Here is a 26,247-nt window from a genome sequence, read left to right as displayed (position 1 = left end):
CCCTACGTGCCCATCGTGTGTACTCAATGTGACCATTTTCCTGGCTACACAAGATGAATCATCTAGCAACAGGAAATAACCTCGAGCTCGTATTGTGCATCTGTTGCTACCAATGTTGCCCTCGGGTGAGACCCGAAGAATACAGATGCAGGCGTGCTGCGTACGCTGACAGTTTGTAACATCTGACATCGTATGCCCAGCAACAGACAGCGCTAGCCAGGTGGCTGCGAGTCACTTCAGGAAGTTTCGTACTGTAAAAAGTAACGGACGTGCTGATATTGTGGTAAAGAAACGGATATGATCTCCATACTCTCCTAGTTGATCCTCTAGTCCAGTACCTGAATTTACGTCATACGTATGTGACAAGTTTAAGTGTACGCTGATGGGTATAATTTCGAGAAAATTATGATATGGTTAGGATGTTGTTTCCTTGTCATAAGTACCTCTAAATAATATGTACTTTCTTAAATGGAGACAAAACAGCTTCGTACAGTACATTCAAATAACATACATCAAAAATTCTCATCAGTGATCATGAATAATTTGATCTATACCGTCTGCTGTCTTTAAATTTCCCGTCGACTTTTTTTCTTTTTGTCTAAAAACAAAACTCACTCTCTCACAGAAATCCAAGAAGGTCAACACATATTATGATCTCCTGTCCTTAATACTGTTATCATCTCGAACTAAGTAATCTCTCCTCTGCAGGAAGACATCCATTTGCTCTGTGACGCTATCTCTTCCAGTACCTTACAGACCCACACTCGGAAACTGGCCACGACCTCAGCGCCTCCTCCCGATCTCACCTCTTCTACATAAGGTATGTCGATGGCCATTTTCCACTCTCCTGGCACTCTGCCCTCTTCCAGCGACATTTTGAATTGTATTTCTGTTGGTTTATCACGTGCATCTGCACAAATCTTCAGCAAGTATGATGACATTTCATCAGCACTATGAGTCAAATGGGTCAAAAGCGTTCAATATACTATCAACACTCTCTCTCAATGCTTTCCAAGATTTTCTTCCGTTTCCTCTTATTGGTGATGGGCATCACTGTCTTCCAGTGTGAAAAACCTTTTTAAGCTTATCATATACATCCTCACATACCCTCCTATCGCCCTCTACAATTCTTCTCTCTGAAGCCTATTTAGCTGCTCTTTGAAAGTCTACAGCTGATGAACCTAAGGAAAAGTTTGCCTTTCCTCCTTGCCTTGTTTACAATACTCTTTGCAAGGTTTCACGGCACCTCCTTTCTGATCCTGGTATACTCGTTCCTTGTAACTTTATACCTTGCCAACGCTGGCTGGCCTGAGTGTCGCCTGGTATCGTTGTCACAACACGTCTCGGAGCGCTTTTCCCTTTTTGGCATCTTTTACTGAACCATACCTATCTCCGTCTTTCTTAACCTTCCTTCTGTATTCGAGGCTAAAGGTAACTTGTTCCTGTTCGTTCCTTCCTAGAACCTTCCACCGCGATGCCCTAGTTCCTAGCCACTGAACTCCATTCCCAGATTCATGTTACGAAAAAGTTCTGTAGAGTTTACGCTGTTACTTCCCATCTTTAAATTTTGTCTCACCTCTCCACTTTTTACGATCTCATTCCCTATAAAATCAAACTCAAACATACTATAAAGTTGTTTACAACTGGTTTACCATATGCGATATTCTCAATTTCCTCGGTAGTATGTGTGAAGACGTTGTAACGACGGTACATCAGTCCCTTGATCCGAATGTGTTCAGTGACGTGCTGGTATAAGAACGTTTCTTGTATGCACGCAAGAGCTTGACTCTCCAACGCTCTCTATCTCCATGAAAATCTAAATTCCCCCATGTCTATCTCTTTGTGACTCACATCCCCATAATTAGCAGTCTATAATCTCTGAGAAGTGCATATCTAACTGCTTTATTTACCATTCAGTATCACTGTACATTTGTTTTCGATCGTTTAAATTCTTTGGAGATGATCATAATAACAACACTAAGCACTTCTTTCCTACTGTTGCTTTTCCCGTAATGTACTGCTGAACGGGCCATCATCCAGTGTTTCCTGAAGCTGTCTGTGTTAGGAGGGCCAGTCCTGCGCTTCCTCTGTCTTCTCTAGACAGAACACGTGAGGTCTTATGTCTCTGGTAAGGTTTATTTCCACGACTCCAGCAACATCAGATGCGCCTTTCCCTAATACGATCCTTAAATTCCAGCTCTTTACCATTTACTACTGAAGGTATATATATATATATATATATATATATATATATATATATATATATATATATAACAATCTTCTATTCTTAAGTAACGCCATTTGGGAACCTCAGAAAAAATATAACATACGAAAGAAAATGAACTGACCATTTTAAAGGCAATAATCTCGCCGCGAAACTACCGTTGCTTGACAAGACATCATCACCACACATACTGCCGAGCAGTACACACCGTCTGCAGGAACCAAACGCACGTAAACTCTCACAGGCACACTCCAGGCAAACATATGAACAACGCAGTCATTCATCCATCTTGATCTCACAATGCACAATGAGAACTGACGAGAAATCAGGAAGTACGACCATTATTACCAAAGGAGCAGTTCTCCATCACAGGACTGGTAAAGCGAACTCGTAAACACTGAATCAAAGGTACGGAACTCCCACTGGACTAGCAAGATACCAACGTTCGCTAGAAACAGAACCCTTGCATTATTTTGGATTATCATCAGCATCTTGAACACGGTTATTCACAGACTCAGCTCCGAACAGAATGACCAGATGGACAGGACATACGGTGGTTAGAGTACCTTGAAAAAAAAAAATAATAGTACGTAACATAAAGAAAACGAACACACTGCCGTTCACTGAACTGTGTGATGTATGTGGACTTAGTAGTGCCAAACACGACACCAGGGGCGGTAAGACAACACTGCAAAATAAGATTATCACCAGATCTGCGCAGATTTAACGGCCTTATTGGGGACTGGGTCAAATCATCGATCAAGGTATCCTCGTAGCTAAAGTATCTCTCTCTAAAAAGAAGAAAAAAAAAGATGCGCTAGGATTCTTTTGTTATTGTGGAGGTGAGGGGTAAGAGAGAGAGAGGGTGTGGGCACTGGTTTATCTTCCTTCCTATATGAGATACTCGACTGCACCACTACATTCAAGTGATCTAGTTCCTCTCAACTCGGAGATTTCAGGTCAGTGAGTACTGGTTGTGGCTAGGATTCTCGCACTCGACTTCGTGCCCTAACTTGAACAGGATTTAGGGTTAGACTTGCGCTTAATTCATGGTTCGGAGCATCGCGGGTGGGACGTTATACCCATATTACCAGGAAAAAAAATGTCTTCCTGATTTTTGTATGATTAATATTGTCTACTAATCACTGGTCGAATATCAATACCCTGATGCTTGTGGCTCCTGAATCAATGTATCGGTATTTAGTACAAAACGCACGAAAATATGAAGTAATTTCTTCAACATATTCTATTCGGTGCTTCGGAAGTTTTATTTCTTTAGAAATTATAATATATATATTTATATTATTAAACTTAGTCGCTGTATCTCGCGTTAGCGAGGTAGCGCAAGGAAACGGACGAAAGAAATGGCCTAACCCCCCCCATATATATATATATATATATATATATATATATATATATATATATATATTTTACCCCTGGGGATAGGGGAGAAAGAATACTTCCCACGTATTCCCTGCGTGTCGTAGAAGGCGACTAAAAGGGGAGGGAGCGGGGGGCTGGAAATCCTCCCCTCTTTTTTTTTTTTTTTAATTTTCCAAAAGAAGGAACAGAGAAGGGGGCCAGGTGAGGATATTCCCTCAGAGGCCCAGTCCTCTGTTCTTAACGCTACCTTGCTAACGCAGGAAATGGCGAATAGTTTGAAATATATATATATATATATATATATATATATATATATATATATATATATATATATATATATATATTGGAAAGGATCACAATTTTGCGCGATTAAGATATTCCTATGAGTCCACGGGGAAAATGAAACACGATAATGAAACTTATCGTGTTTCATTTTCTTCGTGGACTCATAGGAATATATATATATATATATATATATATATATATATATATATATATATATATATATATATATATATATATATAAACAACAACAACAGCGACAAAAAATTGACTTCAGAATGTTAACGAATTTCAAGACTCGAGTGAAGCTGCCCCGAAAGTTCTGAATCACGAAGCTGCTGCCTCCATGCACACGCCGGCGAGGAGGCGGGCGTGGGTTTGCCAGCTCTCCCAGCGTAACTGGACACCGCGCCGCTGCCAGCGGAATGTGACCACCAACACCACCTCTTTATATTTAGACACCTTGAAAGAAAATTTGATAGTGATTGCTAGTAAATGCTTCGGTCGGAGGTGATCTGCATATAAAAAAGTTTTCTGTAAAACGGTCACTCTCTCTCTCTCTCTCTCTCTCTCTCTCTCTCTCAAACACACACACACACACACACACACACACACACACATATATATATATATATATATATATATATATATATATATATATATATATATATATATATAATGCTTTGAACACAGAAAAAGAAAAATCTGCTTGAAATTCAACTTGCTTAATGGTCATTTACATCCAGAAAACCATGAGAGCCAACACCAAATGCTAAGTCGCCTGTTCATCACCAGTGCACTTCAATTTCACATCGGGATATAGTATGGCCAAACCTGTTCTGCTTTTACAATCAGCAGCCACACACGTGTGTGACACTGTGAGAAGGTTCATCATCAGAAAATAAGGCCGGTGACAATATGGGCCATTTTGATGGGCCACTTGTCATTCCTGTTTCACGACACCTAATCTTATCTTTCAACACTTTTGACGTAATCATCGGGGTGGCAGGGTGACAAGTACACTGCACTGTTATACATCTTACTAACATACGGTTCCAATTTTCTTTGCCAACGCGAGAATGGGAAGCGACGTCATCTAACACATGAAAAACAAGTATACTAAAGAAAACGTTTGGAGATGATCAGCAAATTATTTCGCCAAGTAATAAGTCCCGTATCACCACAATAGACCACAGGTCACATGCCCCCTGCTCTAGTTTCTCCCCTTTATCATTTCCTTGTATTCGAACTCACTGAGATTCTCATGTTATGACAGCTCGCGTCACCGGAAGTTACGTCAAACGTCGACGGCTCTTGACGTATGCCTTACGTCATTGGCGCTGAAGAGGGAAGACCAGCGGGGAAAAAAAAAAGAAAAAAAAAACAATGTGCTAAAACCACACACAGACCAGAAGCTACGAATAAAAGACCTGGTAATTAATGTAAGTAATTTCGTCGTGGTCAGCGTCTGTTGGGCAGAGATGTGTGGTGCTTCTAGACTCGTATGGTGTATGTGGCAACACGACACGTATGTATGCTAGTGACTTAAGCTAACCTTCCACTAAGCAATGGACAGCCAGCCATTGTCTCTAGCAGCATCACAAGTGTGCATAATATAACTTGTAATTAAATGTGATGAAAAGTGAAGAACACATCCGTAACTATCCAGGTTATTGGAACACGGGAACAAGCACTGGCTATGTAAACAATTAGGAACTACTGCGCTGTAAACTTTGTGTTTATCCTGTTTACTAAAACCACCAGTTAAACCCAATATTTACTACTGAAAAGATATCCTGCCTTTGTGACATAAGGTGAATCCAGCTCAGCACAAATCCTCACAAAAAAAACTGCAAAGAAACAATCCGTTAAATAGATCAAATTCGCCGGTGTTCGGCAGGTCAGATTTTTGCAGCGTAGGAAGAGAACACGTTGAATCGTCAAGGTCGACAGTGTAATCCTGTGATGTAGTGGGTTGTCAGGTAGTACGTGGTTTGGGTCATGGCAGGGGCACACCAGCGGCCGGCTCTTGGAAGCAGAGACCACAGTAATACCTACAGAAGTGGGAAAGTGAACCAACAGTGCAACGTGAGACATGTGGGTCAAGTTAAGAGGTCGGACTGGGAAAGCTGATAAGTCGACTTGCTTTGGACTCGACTTTGTCATGCAAATATGTACAACTTAAACCTCCCCAGACGTGACAAATTCTCCGAAATTAAGGCGTATGAACAGGGCTCCCAGTTTCTAGGAGTCAAACTGAGCTATCTGTGTGATGTGGGGTTAGGTGTTACAGTGATACCATTTGTTTACTGCGCTGAGTGGCGGAAGTACAGATCCTTGAAGAGAATCGAGAAAAGGCCGTGAAGAATCTTATACAGAGATATGGGCAGAACTTGGGCTTTAGAGGTATCAAACTTAACTAGGCTGCGTCTACCTCCGCCAGGAAATATCCTACTGAAGTCTGAGTTTACGCAGGAAACTGTGACAAGACGAGATACAGATCGAGCGAGAGAGGAAGGAGCGGAAGAAAAGGTAGTGGGAGAATGCAGTGTGTTGAGTGGTCAGCGTAGAGCGCTTCTGGTTATCTGCTGAGGGAAGATCCGACAAGATTTTGGAAGAGTGTTGAAGACAGGACAGAACCTTGAAGGGCACGAAGATACATCGTCCAGAGAGGAAAAAAGTAGAGGAGAAAAGCCAAAAGAAGAGCCTTTAGAAATGAGACCCCGATGCCATAACCTGTTAAAAGCTTCTGACACTCCGTGGATTACAGCTAAGGCCTCACTAAAGTCTTTCAGATATGATGACCACACATTAGGAAGAGGGCAAATGATAATCCTGATGGATCTTGCCTTGCGGGGTCCATACTCAAGGAAGACTGACATTGGAAGTGTTTAATTCAGAAAACAAGAACTGAGGAATATTTGAAGACTTTAGAAAAGAATTTACTTTAAGAGGACGACTGTTGGAAGGGTAAGAACGGTCACTCTGCTCTGGTCAACGCATGTGTCCAAGAAGGAAAGATTTTGGAAAAGACGAGCAAGAACAGGAGCAGGGTCACGTACACAATGCTTCAAAACACGGAAATGGATGTCATTGATCCAAACCTCGTGCTTGCGTCCAGACAGCGAAGTGTTGTTGGGATGTACGAAAAGATATCACAGGAGCGGCATAGGATCAGCAAGAGGTGAATCAGCCATCCAAGGTGGAGCTGGAGGAGGACAGATGACCAAAATGACTTGCTTTATCAACGGGGGAGAGACAGATGTAGTAGTGTCGTCACACCAGGAGAGTGGAGGGAGGATGGTAAGCCAGCATGAAATACCATCACGCACTGCATTGCGAGCGTTCGCCATCATGAATATCTAACCCACAGAACGTAAACTTGTATGCACCACAACACCTAACTTAAAACATATCTTAATCTGATAATCCGACCGACTAATCTTGCCATCCACAAACCATCTCTGCATGAAAATCGGAGTTGAGAATTTGGCAAGCTGGGCGGTCACACTGGTATCAGCAGCTGGCCCAGCGCTGCGCTTTATGGGAGCATGAAAAGCTCCCACGCATCCTAAGCCTCGCCCAACTCGACATCAACAGCAATGGTGCGGCTTTCCTCCCTAAATCCCCACAGTCGGTACAATCACTGTAGCACAAGCTCCCCTGGGGAGCTTAACAACACAACCCTAGTTTAACCATTACTGCCTCGTTAGGTTATGATATGGTAAACATCATAAACGTTGACCATCCTAACAGTAAGGTTGTCTGAGATCATGGCGTGAGCAAGACAGATAATTTGTTTCTTTCGGTGTCACTTCATGAAACTGCGTACGAAATTATCGTTTCATGTATACATTTCTGAATAATTTTATGAATTTCATGATAAACTGAATCTAACAAAGTTTTTAGTGCCATGATTCGAATTAGAATCCAAACTGTTACTTCGTAAAACATCAAAGAATGGGTTAACTTCGTCTTCGCCAGATCTCTATTTCCTCAATATTTCCATTATATTTTCTAAATTCCTCTGTTTAACCTTTGACCTTCACTTCCAATTCGCTGGTTGTGCCTAGTATTCATTCCTCCGACTAATGTAGCCGTGTGAGGCCTCAGAATTACCTTAAACACCTGGAGAAGGTGGTCAGGATTCTCGACTGGTGTGGCTATAACTTGACGACGAGAGCTTTCATGACTGATTGATTACTTAATATTATCTGCCAACAACAGAGGTCACTAGCGGCGGCGGCTTAACTGACCCTGAGAGGCAGGAGGCCTAATGCCGACATAACCAACCGTGACCCCCAAGCAAGGGTCAGGTCCTCAGCAAGGGTCAGGTCATACACACAGTGAGAACACGTACGACCTTGCAATGATCCTGTACACCTTAAGGAGAAGCTTCAAGACTTTTCACAGTTGGTGTTTACAACTTGACGTTGACGACTTTAATGACCCTGGTCGTTGAGACGTCTGAAGCCTTCATAACCCGCTAACGTTACTTAACCTTCTCTCCTTTTGGTGGGGTTCATGGCAAATGTCCCTTCTGGGGTGCGACGAAAAAGTCGTGAAGCAAGCATGTCTACGACCCTTTACTTATTCGTGTCTCTCAAACGATTATTAAGCATCGAGAACTCTCGTCTTATCACCTTCGCGTGTCGAATCCTCCTCACCACTCAGCTTTCCCTCCGTCCCTCATCGTCATTAACTCACGGTGTACCATTAAGAATTTCCTGTGCCATGAAGTCTTTCAAGAGGATTGTCCCTGGCCTTATCTATCACACATTTACAGCCTTTTCAGAGCTTCGCTTCATAATATATGCTTTATTTACTACGTTCGCTCCCATAACTTTTGTATAATATCGCCTGACTGATTCCTCCACACTATGTACTACGGACGAGAGTCAGCATACAAAGATTCTACTATTATTCAGATCTGAATGCCAAGTTATTATAAATTTATATAATTTTCATCATTTCTTGGGTTGAAGTATCTTACGTGATCATTCGTAAGATAAAGATAATTCCTTGTAATTTTCTGTTGTTGTCGTCGTCTTGAGACAGAGGCCATACATACAACATTAAAATGACTGTAGAATTATCTTGAACATCTTAAGAAGGTGTTTAAGATTTATTTGACTGGTGGTTATAACATGATGATGGCCTTAATGACCCTGACAGATAATATGACTAAAACCCACATCACGAGCCAAACATTCGTCTTGCAACATGCGAGTTCTTTTCTTAGTCGCAGAAAAGAACTGAAGGAAGAAAAGTAGAACAGGCAAAGTACTTTTCTTGTTCTCCTCAGTTCCTCTCTGGCTCTGCCCTACCATGACTCGTTTCCCTTACGTCATGTTCTAGCCTGGCACACTCGTTCCCTCCGTGGCACTTCCCTCCACCAGCCCCTCTTGTCCACCCTGTGGCAATGCCCTCCACCGGCCCTCTCGTCCACCCTGTGGCAGCTGCACGTTAAGGGAGGAGGTCCGGGGAATCCCAGGAAGATGTGCCAAGTTGCATTGCTGTCGTGCCCATCCCTCCTCACCACCTCCCACCCTCTCCCTCGCACGTTTTCTTTTCCCACCCCATTCAGCATCTCCTTCCCACTTTCCCCTCCTCTCTCTTATCCTACATCTTCCCATCCCTCCATCCCACGTCTTCTCATTCCCTTTCCATCTCGTCTATCCCAGTACCCGCGACACCCCCGGCAGGAGGTCCTTGTCCTTAACCAGTGCAATGCACAGGGGAAGTCTTCGCTACCTGAGCTCCTCGCTCCCACCCAGCTGGAGAGGCAGGCCGCTGCTAACGTGACACGTAATTAGCTCCTGAGGACCTGAAGGCTCAGTGACCGGCTCAGCCCCGAGAACCAAGAGCCAAGGGAGTTAGCGACGCCGGAGGTGGCAAAATAATCACTGTGGGACAAAAGACAACAGAATGACCCTTATTAGCCCGAATGACCCAATAACTATCCAACCAACCAGTAGACTTTGAAGAGCAATACATTCGGCGATAGTACATATGTTCTTAGAATCAACTATGGCTCGTGTTCATCTTCAGAATACGAGACGAACATTCGAGCTTGGGGTATACCAGAAATATGAGTATGGTAATATCATCCCGTTCATGAAATATTAAGTAGCATATTGGTCCCAGCCCCTCCTCGCGTTCGCGCTTAATAGTTTTCTTATAAGATAATACAAGGAAAATCCTGGAGAAGCTAAACTACACTTTAAAATTTAATCCTTAATGACATTTTGCTTCCAGTAGCTCGTTTAATCATTATTAGAAAAACAAACCAAACGTTCTCTCGCATATACGATTTTTTTTAATTCCTGAAACTATATGATTCATATTGATGTAAAGTACATTTAATTTCGTTATCATGTCTAATAAATATATCAATTTTCTCCCCAGTATATTTTGATACAATATTCATATAGTTAAATATAACCCAAAGGCTAGCTATTCAGTTTCATGTCACTGGTTCGCATTTTGTTTCCCCATAAAGCTTTTCGAAACAACTTGTGGAATGTGAAAAGAAAATACTGTGGTACATCCTCGTTCCCTCGAAAAGAATTCTAATTACAGTTACAACGTGGTAGTGGCCCTGACCCTCGATATTTCTAGAACAAAGCCATCAGAAATGATCGTCTCGTTTGTGGGGACGATTTTCTCGACGAGACTGTACTCCATAATGTCAACCTACGAGGACACAGCCCAGCTGAAGATGATTCCCTTCTCGGCGTAACCACAATCAGGATTCGTCCAGTGACGGCCGATATACACAGCAAATCCACGGAACAGCCACGACAGCTCCTCAAAACATGACACTTCACGGGAAAGCAACTGGTATCTGGGACAAACTAGAACACAGAGATGATAAAATCATAAACACAATTCAAAATCTTCATCAAACCACGGTAAAGGAATATATACGATGATCTCCATGGAGTAGACACCAAACTCGACGAAGCAACAATGACACCAATATTCTATATAACCAAATACATTATGAAACGCTGCCGAAGGATCCTGATTTGATGATCTCGGCAAGTCGAGAGCCATAACCAGCAATAGTTAGTGTTATGAATTATCGCTTTAATAACTTCAGATATAATTATCATTGTAGTTACCTGGAACGTATGACTGTGAAAATACTGATATGATTTCCTTCAATAGCGAGGGAATCACCTACGATACAATTAAGTTTAACACTCGTGAACTGAGCAGCCCACCCCACGATAGAGCTTCGCTTGATAAACATCCTTTACCCATTACGTCACATAATGAATTATCGTTTTCTACCCCACATTCATAGTGACTTCAGATCCTCCCGTTTTCTGAAATGGTATTCTAGTTTTCGATCACCTTTTTCCTTTTTTCAACGACCCCCTGCTTTCAGCAACGATGTTATATACTCCTTGCAATAGTATATATCTTACGTAAATACGAAAAATCAAATTTCAATTTTCCTCTACAGCCAATTCTGTTACAAACAACAACAAAAAAGCCATGATTCAGTCTGACACAGCTGGGTGGCTTTCCTCCACCATCTTAGATCTTGTCTTTTCTTTCGACCAGTCAGCTGTTAAGGTAAGTTATTCAACACATAATTCATTCTTTTTTTTTGTATCACGCTCTGACAAACGACGCAGACAAATAATACATTTGATTCTTGTATAAACATTTCTTTTTCAGCACCACTTTCGTTTTCTTTTAACAGCTAATACTATTTTAGTGTAATTCTTACAATGCTTGACAACAGTAGACAGCGTTTTGCATATCCTACTTTTACGAATAATCTTCCAATAAAAATGATACCGAATATGCAGCAGTCAGATTACAGTAATAATCAAAAGTTGGTAAAACTTGGGTAGGGTTAATATAATCAAAATCTATAAATCCTTGGGAAATATAATGCAGTCATAAAAATGATGGATACATTGCGATTCGCTGAGTTCGTTAAATCAGTGTTCTCGTCAATCAGTCGCTTGATTTCCCGCACTTGGGTTGCACAGGCCAACGTTCGTGAACAGCTCTCAGCAATTCCAAACATTCGACCGGTTCTCAGGCGAACACAAAGTAAAATGTAAAGTTTTCTCCTAAATTAATCAATTTTCATCGAACTCAACCTATTTTGGTTAGGTTTCCCTACGTTATTGAATTTAACCATCATCAATAACCAATAGCCATTAGGCTGTCAGGCATACTATACTGATTACACTCAAACACTTGTATGGTCATGTTATTGGATTGCTCGACAGTGAATGATCATGAGCCACAGGTTGTAACAATCACAACGATCGTGCTGTCGCGGTCAAAAGTTTTAAGGATACTCTACAACGTCTCTTAACTTGACGATGAACTTTGCAACATGTTATCAAGATGTGAGAACCCAACCCTATCTCACTGCGACCACAGTGGTCAAGGGTTCTTTCAGACCACAGAGTGTATACGTTGCTTTATTCTCTGCCTCACATCATGGCTGGCTGGGAGAGGTGTTCCTTTCAACATCACCCAAATCATCACTGGTCAAGATATACGACAATGCAGCACGACAGGATCAGAAAGTTGTTCGTTCACAGTGCACCAGACAACAGACTGATACGTGGGCAGTACTCAAGATACCAACATACGACACCAGACTTCCCCATGGTGTGCTTGGAGTAATAGTTCACACCTGAAGTTTGGCTGTCAATTTCTACTTAACCTTGGTAGTGGCTTCCTGGTCATACAGACCAGGATGTTGCTTTCGACCAGCTCTTCCAAGGCACTTTTATGGCATGGCAGTTTATCTTGCTAATTGTCTTCTTCAAGTCAGGGAACACGAATGATGCACAAGTGGAAAATGACCACCAGAGAGACTTGAGAATTGGACGTGAAGTAATACCGTCTTCCTTAACTGGCTGACGAATCTTTAGCACATTACCTGGTACGGCATCGGTTGGGTAGTGAGTACTTCCCTGATAATGTGAGGCTGACGTGTATGGTATGGATTCTGGCTGAATGACCAACTAGATGCCGATAAACAATAAAATTCAGCAACCTATATAAGAAACACATTCCTACGTTCGACAAGCAGACTCAGACTGAACGACTCTAGCACCGCTCGGGACAAATAAAATCCAACAATATCTTGAAGAAAACTATCGCTCTCATTCATAGAAGTGTGTTACCGGACTCCGCGAACCTCTGGCGGGGCTGAATCGTTGTCGATGGACGTAAAGGAGTACACTCCCTCTAGTGTCGTCAAGAACTTTCTCGCTCCTGCGTGAAGTACAAACGCGAGCTCAATGAACAAATCATACGATTGTATGATAATAATGGAAAACCATGGAAGTCGTCGTAAGACATCACACGAGATGTGAAAACAGAAATACTAATTACTGCTTTATCGAAAGGGAGACCACACAAAGACCAATCAACATTCACAATCTTCGTGAAAGATATTCTTCAAATTTATCTAATTTAGACATCATCCCAAAAGGGCTAACCTAAAATGCTAATCAAAGTCTTTAACCAATTTATGGAAGACCTATTGTGAACTCTTTATTGTGCGTCGGTCCTTACATCATGATTAGGTATTGAAAAAAAAAAGCAACTATTCTTCTATCAATGAAGGAAAAAATTAAATCTAAGACAATAAAGGGTTCTACAACCGAGCTGTGGAAGGAAAGAAATAAACAACGTATCCGTCAATCGTCCACTTGCGAACGTGTGCACAATATATGCGTTTCTTGCTCTATGACCTAGACAGAGGTGGAAAGACACAAGCATTCCATACTCGATAACAGAATCAAAAGCTTTACTTGCAGCAAAAAGGCGAAAAGAAGGGAGACTGAAATAAGAGAATGTGAAAGAGAGAGATCTGACCGGCCGAAATGATTTAGATTGAACTCTGCTTAGGTGGAAAGTTGAGAATGATCCTCCACAGACGTGTGTAAGATGTACTCCCTTCACGAACGATCCAACACTGTACAGGCTGAGGAGCTGCTCAAACGAGAAATATAAGTTCCACGAAAGATTAAACTGGTCGAACAATGGAATATTCCGGGAAAATAGCTGCCAAGAAGATTCTCGCAGAGAAAAACTGAAAGAAATTGCGTTTCGAGGCTACGAAACTGAAGAAAGATGTTGTCAACACCCTGAAACAAGTAAAGTCGAAGTTTGGCGATTGATACATGTACGTATGGAAGGTTTCTATTTGAATGGTACAGGGAAGAGCAGAGTTCAGTTATATGAACAGAAAAGGATGAGGGGAGGAAAAGAAGTAAATATATACGGAACATTAATAACGATAAGAGAGGAAGGAGGGGTCGATGAATCAGTCACTACAGAGATGAATCGACTGGGGAGAAAACTGGAACTTAAAAGCCATACATAAAACACAGTACATCAGCGAAGATATAAGTGAGAGACGTCTTGTGGGAGAGGCTACGTAGTCGAAGAATGGGACAACTTGACATTAGCAGAACAGCACGTGAAGCCATGAACGACAGTAGACTTTGACAAAGTCCGAGCTAGATCGCACAAAACCTGGGGAGGTCAAAGGTACACAAGACGTATAACAGGTGTGATCGTATTAATATAAATACACAATCCTGAAGCGTACAAAGTCATCCACTTCATCGATAGTATAAACTGGAACAAGATCCAGTGCAAACTCTCCGAGATTACTAAAGTCCTAGAAAGACGTAAGAGATTAACACATCAGCTACAGCGGAGTTCCTGAGAGGATAAATAATTTCAAAGGTCGCGATCTATGTTCCAGGTAAAATGTATAGGTTGGGAGGAGTGAGGTGAACAGATAAAGAGAAGTCTCATGGAGGCCAGAGGTAGGGTTGTAGCCAATACTGCAGCTTGGTGAGTCCACCGTCTCCCTGAAAGCTGACTCAGCATGAGTCCCGCGGGCTTTTAGCACCCCACGACACTAAATGTTAGAGGGCAATATTTTTCTAAATAACTCTTGATATATTGAATAATGTAAGTGAGGGGGAGGGGGGACAAGGGAAGGAGCATGAGGGAGTGCACAGTACACATGACAAATCAAGGACCTCGTTCACTGCACACAGCATTTTGTGTGAATGAAAGGAAAAAAAAAAAGAATTGTAAAAGACCTATCCAGGAGCCTCTCTGTAAACGTGAGCGAAGTGCAACACTGTTAACAAGAGAACGGGTAACAACACGATGACACTAGTTCCATTACTTCAACTCCCAATGTTCTTTTGTTTATCATCTCAACAGGTAAGCTGGGGACCAGCTCACTTTTATTACAGGTATGATTTTCGTCAACTCTCTCACATGATTTTTTACAGTCTTCCAAAGAACGCACATAATAATCAAAATGCATACATGATACACACGTAAAAAAGTCAACATGAATCACCATACATGCAGACATTTACCATACTATGATGAGGTTCTCAAAAGATTAAAGAAGGAAACGCCCTAATGCCATTATTAATTCATTATTAGTGTTAGTTGTAGACATTAGTTGATCTAACATTTAAGAACGATGTTTGATTATTGCCTGGTAATCGTGGGCAATTTGTTGACAACCATAAACTTCCTATGTTGAAAAAAAAAAAATTTCCCATTTTCCTTTTTGAAAATAATGATGTATTGCAAAACGTATATATATATATATTCAGTTAGCTTTGCAGTTATCAGTGATTAGTACTATACCGTGCACTAAAATTTCTGAAGCTTCCCAGGTTATTTGACAGCCATTCAAAAACTATCTTGTCGAAAAGAAAAAAGAAAAAATGAACTTAGTCTGCGATCCGAAAAAAAAAAAAACTGGATCGCAGAAAACATTCGAACTAACGAACGGACAAGACAAGAGTAGAGTGCAGTTACAAGATCCTAACAGTGGAACTATCCAGTGGTTCCTGGGAGAAGTAAACTATTAGCTGGTCTCCTTTTCAAATGCCACTTAACCCACAATTGGTTCAACGATTAACGAATTTAACATTCTTGTTTTACATCCGGAAACTATTCATCTTTTCCAAGACAACAAGTCATCAGAATGGTATTGTATATCTATGTAGTACAAGCTAATATCATGAAGGTCCTTCTGATATGTAGGATTCGATCGACTATTATTCGTTTGTATGAACTTTTATCTACCTAAAATCAGTGATACGATCGTTGATAAAGGATGCGACGAACTGAAACAGACGCTGTATTGCACAACAGCACAGTGAACAGTGGCTGAGCAATGAACTTGAAAAGTTTGTCTAACAAGACTCTGGACGTGCTCTAGAAAGTGGACGTAGCTATGCATTAAATGTATTCATATACATATCCACGAAGGTTCTTTACCTCCCGAGGAGACCTGAAGTTAAGGATGATTTCACTGTTCTGTCTCGATATCTAATCCACCTTACAGCTGTGTGACAATCCTAGGATCGATCATACGAAAGTACAAAGGGGCTGTTGGTGAACACTGCAATTATTACATCACATTGTCTGAAAAGGTTAGGATTGTCTTTGTCATATTCATTTTTAACTAAGCCTGACCTTCAGCTGTTTACGTTAGTTTACGAACGTCAGCTTCGATATACCGTAAGGCTATCTAATTTGAAATTAGATCCAATCGGTGACTTGACAGGAAGTGTCTCAAAGACTTAAAGTAAGGAAGGATACGGCAAAATTTCAAACAGTAGGCACTCAGACCAAGTAAATAATCGTTTAAGTACGAGATGAGGAAACTTTTGAATTATCCATTCAACAACAGGATTGTTATCTGAACCAACTGACGATAAATTCAAAGCTTAGAGAGACCAAGCTAATCTTCTGTTTACCCTCCACCACGAGATAGTTTACTGCTAGGGTGAGGCAGGCAGACAGTGGGTTACCTGAGTACTCCTCCTCGCCCTCGCCTCCTAGAATATAAAAGTCAAGTGAGGTTAGCAAAGTAAGACATTAGGTAAAGTGAGGCGAAATAAATTCAGTACTGGTACTGAAGTCTGATGAGCACTGGGAGAGAGAAAAGAAAACAGAAAAGTAGACATATTGAATTTATAAACTTTTAGGCTTGGCTGAATAAGCTGCTGCTGATTGACAGTGAAAAAAAAACACCCTGATTTTTAGAATTCTAAAAATTTAAAGCATAGAAAAAAAAGTAATTGGCAAGAAATGTTACTCTATATACAAGTAATATGACTATAGAAAAGTGTTGATAGATGTCAGAGGCAAGCTGCAACTAAAAAGGTAAGATGACATAATATTAATGCATAAAAATCTCAAGAACAGGTAACAGCAGTGGAAAAAAAATAAAGATAAATGTAAGACAGGAAACCAGAGTACGCCATTCTTTTTTTACGTGTAGTCGAAATATAATCACGACACACGAGAATTTCTGATACGTTAAGCCCTGATATTATTCACACAATCTTGTAAAGCAGGCAGAGATGTTTATGCTGCTTATCATACTAAACTGAATTCTTTCGTAAATGAAGTATCACAAGCTCCAAATAATTCATATAAAGACAAGCAAAATGTATTTGGATCGGGGATCCACATGTAAATATGGGAAAAATTAGTTCTTGACCGAAACATCGAAAGACTTCTAATTCTTATCTACCATTCCTTCCTTGGTATATCATATATATTTTTTTTTTTATACAAAATAACACTTGCAGGGTATATTTCGCTGGGCTTGAACTATTGTCAGCAGCGATACGGTTGTCGTGTGTAAATTTATTGCCAAATCTTTGACAAAAAGTATTATCCGATTCATCCAATTTATCTTCAGGAAACTATAAAAGGTTTCTTGTGAAGATATTCTTACCCACAAACAACTAGGCAAAATCTCTATATTTTGAGCATCTTGGTGTCTTACATCACGCGAGGCAATGACACTATCAATGAGTAAACTGTGAAAGTGAGCTGGAGCACTCCTTTAGTTCTCGTACAAGCTCAGATAAAGTGTTAGAACTCAGAAAAAACATAAATACCTATACCATATTAGCCTTGATACATGTACAATGTGGTATTAGCCTCACCGAAAAATGGATTTATGTAAACTCCTCGTTACTTACAAGCACAAATTAATCAGTTAGGCTACCTCGCAAAATCGTAGATTAATCCAATGTTAGTCTCGCTCAGGAGGGATTAATACGGTTAGCCTACAGCAAACTCTGACTGGTAAGATGCTATTTACAGCGAGGATTGCACGAACGAAGACCAGCGTGCCTAGTCCATTTATGTACCTTTGAACTGCAACGTAAAGCAGTCCAGAGAAAGAGCAGTTTCAAAATTTCTTCTCCATTCAACGAATTTGACACCTGATAAAGTTTTGTTCCTAATGGTAAAGGCAAATATATAAAATATCCTGACAATAACAAATAAGTGAATAGTACTACGAAAATATTACAGAATTATGATTCTTATACCTTAGGATTTCCTTCCTACACATACATGCCTATCTTATACACATCCTTCTGCGCTAATCTCAAATAAGATAATATCACATTCCACACAATGATAACACTGAGTGCATGAATCCATGATGATACTGTGAACTTTACTGAACTGCTGACTGCAAGATGAAATAAAACAGGTTCTACCTCCACCCATCGCCCTGACAAGGGTTACTGGGAAAGTTGTCAAGTAACAAAGTAAAAAATAATCAGAAGGAAAAACTCGTTGAACCACCGCGTGACATTTCGTTTCGTATGGAGGGGAAAAAATTCCTGCCTCTCATTGCACTTAAGTTAGTTTTTCTCAAAAAGGAAATGTAGAAAAAAGAATGGGAATGAAACCTCACAAGTGCTATTTCGTGACATGGTTGCTACGACCAACCGCGTGTAAAATCCTAGTTAAAAGTGCGTTTGTGGTCTTTTGGTGTTGCAGTTTCGCAATGCCGTTTACTTTCGCGTGCATTTTCATCAATAACAGCCGCTGGTTGGCGGTTAAATCTGTTGATACTCTGCTGTTTCAAGATAATCACCTCCTTGTGCATGACAATAAATCAACTTAAAGGTCAGGGGTTATAATTTCGTATTCATGGGTCGTTGTGCTCAAAATATTTAGTTTTTAAACATATAATAGCTACGTAGTTCCCTGTCGTTGTACTACCCAATGTTAAGCTTACAAAAGTACCATCCTTGGCTACTTCCTAATACACGAGGGTATCTGTGATACATACATCCTTCTGTGAGATGACAACACATTATGAAGTTCGCATGGCCAAAGTTCCACAATTATACGAATTCTAGGATATCTCTTATATATATATGAATTCTGCAGCAAGAGAAGGCATTGGCTTTTATGTTAAAGCAAATAATTCTCATTTGCTATAAGCAGTGATCCTCTTATTATGAACTTTCACGAACGATTAGCCAATTATCTTACAACGAAATGTCTGACGCAGATGGCAGTTAACATTAAATCACGCTTCAACAAAGAGATCATTATATTGACAGTTTATCACACCTACAAATGCTGAGTGCCCGTACAGCATAATTTCTATGAAATATCTTAAAAGTTATTGAAGCTCACTGGCGAACAATATCTCATATATATATTTCGTAAATGAAATATTTCTATTAAATAAATGTGTAGATACGAACATATAAAGCGACATTCATTTGTAGTTTTAACAGCATGATACACAGAACGATTTTGAAATTCTGCGACATTTCATTGACCACATATGAGGCTATCTGTAATTTTTCATTTGATTCAACAAATGTTAACGTTTTCATAACCACATACATGGCTATCGGTCATTATTCATTTGATTCTTCAATGTTCACGATTTATGTCTTATTCTGTTGCGTTAATTTCCTCTATTTTCATCCTACTGATTAACTAATAATACTTTAACCAACTTGTATACCTTTCGTTTTTACGAACTCATTCATCTTTCTTTAATCTTGCTTTCGTATCCCGCCAGCTCACATCTCTTCATCTCCTAGTATCTCGTACCTCCTGGAAGATGATGGTATCTTCCCTCTCCCTGCTAACCCTACTACTTACTACTCTTCATCACTACTTAGCTGTCCCTCCCCTTTTCCTATTACCTAAGTGTCACTTCCTAAAGCTAATCTAACCACTGCCTCACCGTCTACAAACAAACTTTTGGCCACTGTCACCATCTTCCAAAAGATAACCTCGCCGCATACCGTCACGTATTGTTATTTGTCTTTTCCATTTATCCCCAGTTACTCTCTTTTCTCCCTTCTACTTTACTCTTAGCCACCCCCTCCCCCTTTCCTGCGTGCCACCAAACCTACCCCTCCTGCTCTTGGTCACCGCCTACTGGTCCTCACCTTCATGAATCCAGCGCATGGATCGCTTCTTGCGCTTCATGTACATGGACTGCCCGCGGCTCATCTTGTTGTTCTCGTCCACCAACGAGAAGGAGATGCGTTGCGCCAGCTCCACCTGGTCGTCGATGGTCGGGTGATCCGGTCGGTAGAAGGAGGACGAGGCAAAAGCTTTCTCTGTCGGGAGAGAAGACAAGTGAGTGGATACGTTTTCAGGAGACACACAAAAGATGGACTACGTATACTACTGACGCTATATCACAGGAGGAGACATTACAGGAGGACAACACATAAGGGACATGTATAGTGATAGCTACAGGGCAGGAAGGAACTCACCGATGGCATAAAAATACACAAAATATTCAGCTGAACCTTCGAGTCGACCTGCGCTGGAAAACCATCTTAATGAAAGTAATTATAAGACATAATTCGGGAAGGAACGATGCATCTTCATTATTGATAAAGGAGGACAATTCTTCAAATTTATCTATTGGAAGTTACCGAAAAGTCACGGTTTGTCTGGTGAGTTCTGGTATCGCATAACACAAAAGGAAGGAATGATATGGTAAACAAACCAGCATGGGATAATCAAGAAACATAAGACGTTCAGGCGGTAGAAGTGTGCGAGTAGCCTATCTTTTTATCTATTCAATTCATTTACTGCACAGTACTGAGTATAATCATATGATGCCCAGCGTTGTGAAACTAAAGAATCAATCAATGATTAATGATCAAGACTGAATGTTATGATGGGCAAGTTAAGAATTAAAGTTTTACGTTAGAAAAAATAATTTCCTCCTCTGAAATGCCACAGAGAGAGCCAGGAAGAGGGATATCGTCAACTGGAAAACTAAATATCAACAAAGAAATAAACATAGAAAATGGACCACAGATAATGTGGTGTAACTACTGATTCCTGGTCCATATCAGGGCAAAAATGTGTTCAAAGCGCGCCACTTCTGGGAAACGTGTCGTCGTCCAGGATAAGCAAGACCACAGGGCAGGCTGGGTGCAGCAGAGACAAGGTATCCAAGCATGCCACCACACTCGCTCCCGGACACGTTGAAAACCACGCACTCGCACCAAGCACAACGCTACACACTCTTAACGCACACACACACACACACATCATTCCACAATTGTCCTAAGAAAAAAACATTGACAAACTATTACTTGCCACATTTTCTTTAACGTAAACTGCGGTATAAAAACAGAAACTGGCATAACACTTCCACAGAACACGTAAAGAAAAAACAAAAACAAACCTGTCACGAGTCTTTCAAGGTTAACAGGTGCAGTAACACCCAAGTGCTCCACACCCACCTCCCTAACACAGGCCTAACTCAATAACACTTTGAATATCATGGTGTGTGAGCCGTCTGAAGATTAATGCTACCTATGGTGAAGTACACACAGTAAATTCACTTTAACAAAAGGTTTAAAATGACGTAATATATGACTGCAAATAATGCTGCTTTGGTACACACACAAAAAAAAAAAAAACTTGTCTCCAGCATCTAAACATATTAGAATGGAAAGGTTTAATGTTGTCTGCCGAAGACGAGACAATTCTTACTGCTTATTATATCTAGACCTGCGTCTACCACACACATGTTGACCATATTCATACCATAACCGTCGATCAGACAGAGACGGCCAGGCCACCAACCACACTCATGTCTATACAATTGACCAGACCAGACTACCGACCAGACTGACGGCCTGACTATCGACCAGACTGATTTCTTGTCCATATGCCAGACTGACATCCAGACCATCGACTAGACTGACCACCAGACCATCGACCAGACTGACAGCCATACTATTAACCGGAATGACGGCCAGGTAATCGACCAAACTGACGTCCAGATCATCAATCAAGCTGGTGCCATGACCACAGACCAGACCACAGACTAGACTGACTGCCAGAACATCGACCAGACCCACTTTCCCCACCATGAGCCAGACTGTTACCACGATCAATGACCACATCTATGGCCAGACCATCGACAACACCAAAATGCATTCCCTCGACCAGACTGACGGCCATAAAACTGACCGGACTGACGGGAAGGCTATCGCCCAGGGTGACTGGGTGACTGCCAGATCATCAGCTAGACTGATGCCATGCCCACCGACCACACTGTACATCAATACTTTTCTCTGTAGAGTACATCAGCTCAGCCAGAGATTAGGGTCCAACCGATATATGTGAGGTGTATCTGTTTACCCGGAACTTGTAGGGTATGTCTCTTCATGGGAAAGTTGTAGGGTACACATCTTCATCAGCAAGTTGCAAGGTACACCTGTTTACCTGAAGGTTGTAGGGTACAGCTGTTCACCTGAGGTTGTAGGGTACAGCTGTTCACGCGGAGGTTGTAGGGTACAGTTATTCATTCGGTTATAATGTACGTCTGGAGGTTACAGGGTACAGCTGTTCGCCCGCAGGTATTATGGGTGCATCTGTTCACCAAAGGACTGTGGCGTACACCTGCCACCCAAAGGTTGCAGGGCACAGCTGTCTATCCGGAGACCCAGGGTAAACCTGGTCACCCCTGAAGGTTGCACACCTGTTCACCCGTAGATTGTAGTGTACACCTGTTCAACTCCATATTCAATTCCATATTCACTGCTGTAAAAGACTCCATGTCCAAGTCTGGCACGGGCCCTTGTCTTTTGCGGTTATTTTGTGCATTATGATACTGCATTCACTTCAGTTTCATAATATTTCAACTATTTCTGTAAAGGTTTGTCTTGTCCTCACATATAAATGATATAACTTCAGCTGCTAAACTAAACATTTGCCCTTTGAGATGGACTAGTCTTGAATATAACTCCTCATACATCTTGGGGAAACAAAACATAATGAAAGTTTACCATAAAACAAAGTTCCTTGACAATGCTAAAGCAAATCATGGCGCTCCCTTACCGAAATATTCCCATTTTCGTTGAGGTAGGTAACTACATAGAAAACGTGCTATTCAGACTGATTTTCAAGGTGAACTCAACTCGGAGAGCTGCCCCACAAGCGAAGTGTGACGTACAGAGTCTAAAGATAGTTACTGTAGTGGGGTTATTATCTAGGAGTGACAGGGGGCATGCTTCAGGAGATACTAACTGAAACTGAGTTTGTAAGAAGGTATTCAAGTTACAAATTCATTGAAGGTGACCAAATTACAAAGGTGGCCCCCATTACAGAGAGGGTCCTAAAACTGTTGGGATCATTAAGGCCTCATAGAGCAAGCAGACCTTCTACTCAATTGACCATGACTTAAAAAAAAAAGTAGATTCTCACCAAATGTACCTTTAGATTACATATAGCTCATTTCACTAGTCATTTAGGTCTTTGATATGAGGCTACAGATGGTGGCGTAACGAGAAATGCTTTGTGGCCAAAGGAGGAGCGAGCAAACTTAAGATAGAAATTACGGTTCATATGAAAATTGCTATCATGAGAAGGTCAGGTATGGTAATCTTATATATCCATCTGTTACAGAAGCTACTTCATGATTCTTTCATTCCTATTCTAACGTAAGAGATTAATAATGAAATTTCAAGATCTGAAAAAGTGCAAAAAATTTTGTTTGCAATACTGGACTTTGTGGATTACAGTATCAGTAAAACGACTTAACAATACGTGCAACCACGCATGAATATATCTAAATCACTAATAACTTTAAGGTAAACAAAGAAAAATGCAGCAGAACTACAGAAAACTGCAAAGAAAATACCCCTGATGAAGATAGAATATCATATATATATACATATATATATATATATATATATATATATATATATATATATATATATATATATATATATATATATATATATGAGTCAAGCAAGCGGGAGATGCAAAAGCCAGCATAAAATAGGAGGTTAAACCTTATGGAAGACAGACAGACAGACAGCCACATACTGGTAATAAAAGACACACACACACACACAGCCCACACTGCAACTTACAGTTCAAGGCTCAAGGCTCATATGAGGCTAGGCTGTTATCTAGAATGCTCCCCAGCCAGCGAGCGAAGCCCCTGGCCCCTCCCCTTAGGCAAGACCCCCAACAAAAGAACATCTTGCCTTACTGGACATACTTTTCCTGGGCGTGAGGTCGCCCGAGTCAGTCGCTGGCGTAAAGAGACGCTCTAGACTGATCTTCTTCTCTCCTTCCTCGCCATGGTCCACCTGCAAGTATGAGCGGGAGTTAGGAAATCAAACCACTTACTCGAACATTTATTCCTCGCAGTCCAAGAGTTATTCTCAAGCTTTGAGGTCTACAACTGTACAGTGAGTTAGTCTGGAATGCAAGGTACACACGTATAAGGGTGACGTGTTGTCAAAGGCCTGAACCAGGGTATGTGAGGCAGCCCAGAGAACCATGGTAAGGTCTGCGGGGTTTGGTTGAGGACAGGGAGCTCTGGTTTCAGTGCAATACACATAGCTGGAGAATAGATGTGAGCGAGGAAGGCCTTTCCATGTCTGTTCCTGGCGATACCTTGCAGACGCAAGGAACAGCGAGCCAGTATATACTCGTGTGTGTGTGTGTGTGTGTGTTTGTGTGTGTGTGTAATAAATCATTAACTAAAGGGAGTTTGGTTGGTTGGTTCTTAGAGCTGTAAGTCGACTGCCAATGTCATTAAGGTCATCAACCGTCAGGTTATAACCACTTGTCGAAGATCTCCACCACCTTACTCATACGTTCAAAATGTTCAGTTCACAGACCATACACGCACACGGCACGTATAGATACTGAATGTATGTTGTTGGATGTAATGTCTATGTTTTCTCGTCACTAAACAGGAAATTAATGCATACAAGATAAACATACACAAAACATATTGACCTTTTACCTAACACCACTTACGTTAACTTGCTTCCTCACATAAGCCAATATACAGCCTGACCAATGTAAACTCCAGTATTCTTAAAAGTGTTCACCAGAACTTTTAGAACCATTTTTAAGAACAAATTCCGACAAATGCCATTATATAGTTGGAACTTATGATGAACAAAGTAACAATAGAAGCACACTTCAAGACAGACATTTATCATATTCGGGTTCTCTACTCATGGCCTTCAGCAGACCAAACTAAAAAAACAAAAAAAAAAACAAAGCAGAAACTGATGTTGCTGTTACGTGGACACAACAGGGTCGCCGAGACTGGCAGACCGAGTCTCCTACTTACCTCATCCTGCTCTCAGTGTGTCTCAACAGACGACCGACCCCACCAGTTCCAAGCTTAGGAGCAAAGCCGAAAAGATTCAAAAGATTCTTCCCAGTGAGAGCAACTGGCCCTCAAAATGAATATAAAAGGGAGAGAATCCTCGGACTGCCGTCCCTCTCCTATGAAATTTATCCTCGTACTGAACCGGCCGGGCTAAATGTAGATCCGCGACTGTCAACAGTGATTGCAATCATCAGACAGATGGCCATATATTTCAAATGTCGTTAATGTTGACTGATCTAATCAGAGGCATTTTTACGAGCATAACATAGATTACATCATTATTATACGAGCATAACATAGATTACATCATTATTATACGAGCATAACATAGATTACATCATTATTATACGAGCATAACATAGATGACATCATTATTATACGAGCATAACATAGATGACATCATTATTATACGAGCATAACATAGATGACATCATTATTATACGAGCATAACATAGATTACATCATTATTATACGAGCATAACATAGATTACATCATTATTATACGAGCATAACATAGATGACATCAGTATCGTATGTACTGAAGAGTAAGTGTATCTTATATTTAAGAAATTTAAATGGATTGAAATCGTTATACTATATTAGCCTAACAGTAGCACTCCCGCCTGCCACGCAGGGGTCCCGGGCTTGATCCTGGCTGTTGGATGTTTGTATGTTACATGGAAGTGCGTGTTCATATACACTATATTAATGTGTGTGTGTGTGTATATATATATATATATATATATATATATATATATATATATATATATATATATATATATATATATATATTCTTACAAGTCCACGGGGAAAATGAAACACGATAAGTTCCTAAGTGCACTTTCGTGTAATAATC

General features: G+C 40.8%; 1 protein-coding gene across 1 annotated transcript in view; it reads right to left on the bottom strand.

The window, feature by feature from the left end:
• LOC139760514 (uncharacterized) overlaps positions 1–26,247 on the bottom strand; it is a 181,762-nt gene that overhangs the window by 43,421 nt on the left and 112,094 nt on the right. Inside the window, 3 exon segments of the mRNA XM_071683808.1 lie at positions 16,744–16,770; positions 20,164–20,337; positions 24,249–24,348. Coding sequence (XP_071539909.1) covers positions 16,744–16,770; positions 20,164–20,337; positions 24,249–24,348 — 301 coding nt within the window.

This window comes from Panulirus ornatus, chromosome 37, assembly GCF_036320965.1.
Source record: "Panulirus ornatus isolate Po-2019 chromosome 37, ASM3632096v1, whole genome shotgun sequence".
In the NCBI taxonomy this organism is placed as follows: domain Eukaryota; kingdom Metazoa; phylum Arthropoda; class Malacostraca; order Decapoda; family Palinuridae; genus Panulirus; species Panulirus ornatus.
This window is presented reverse-complemented; position numbering and strand designations above follow the sequence as displayed.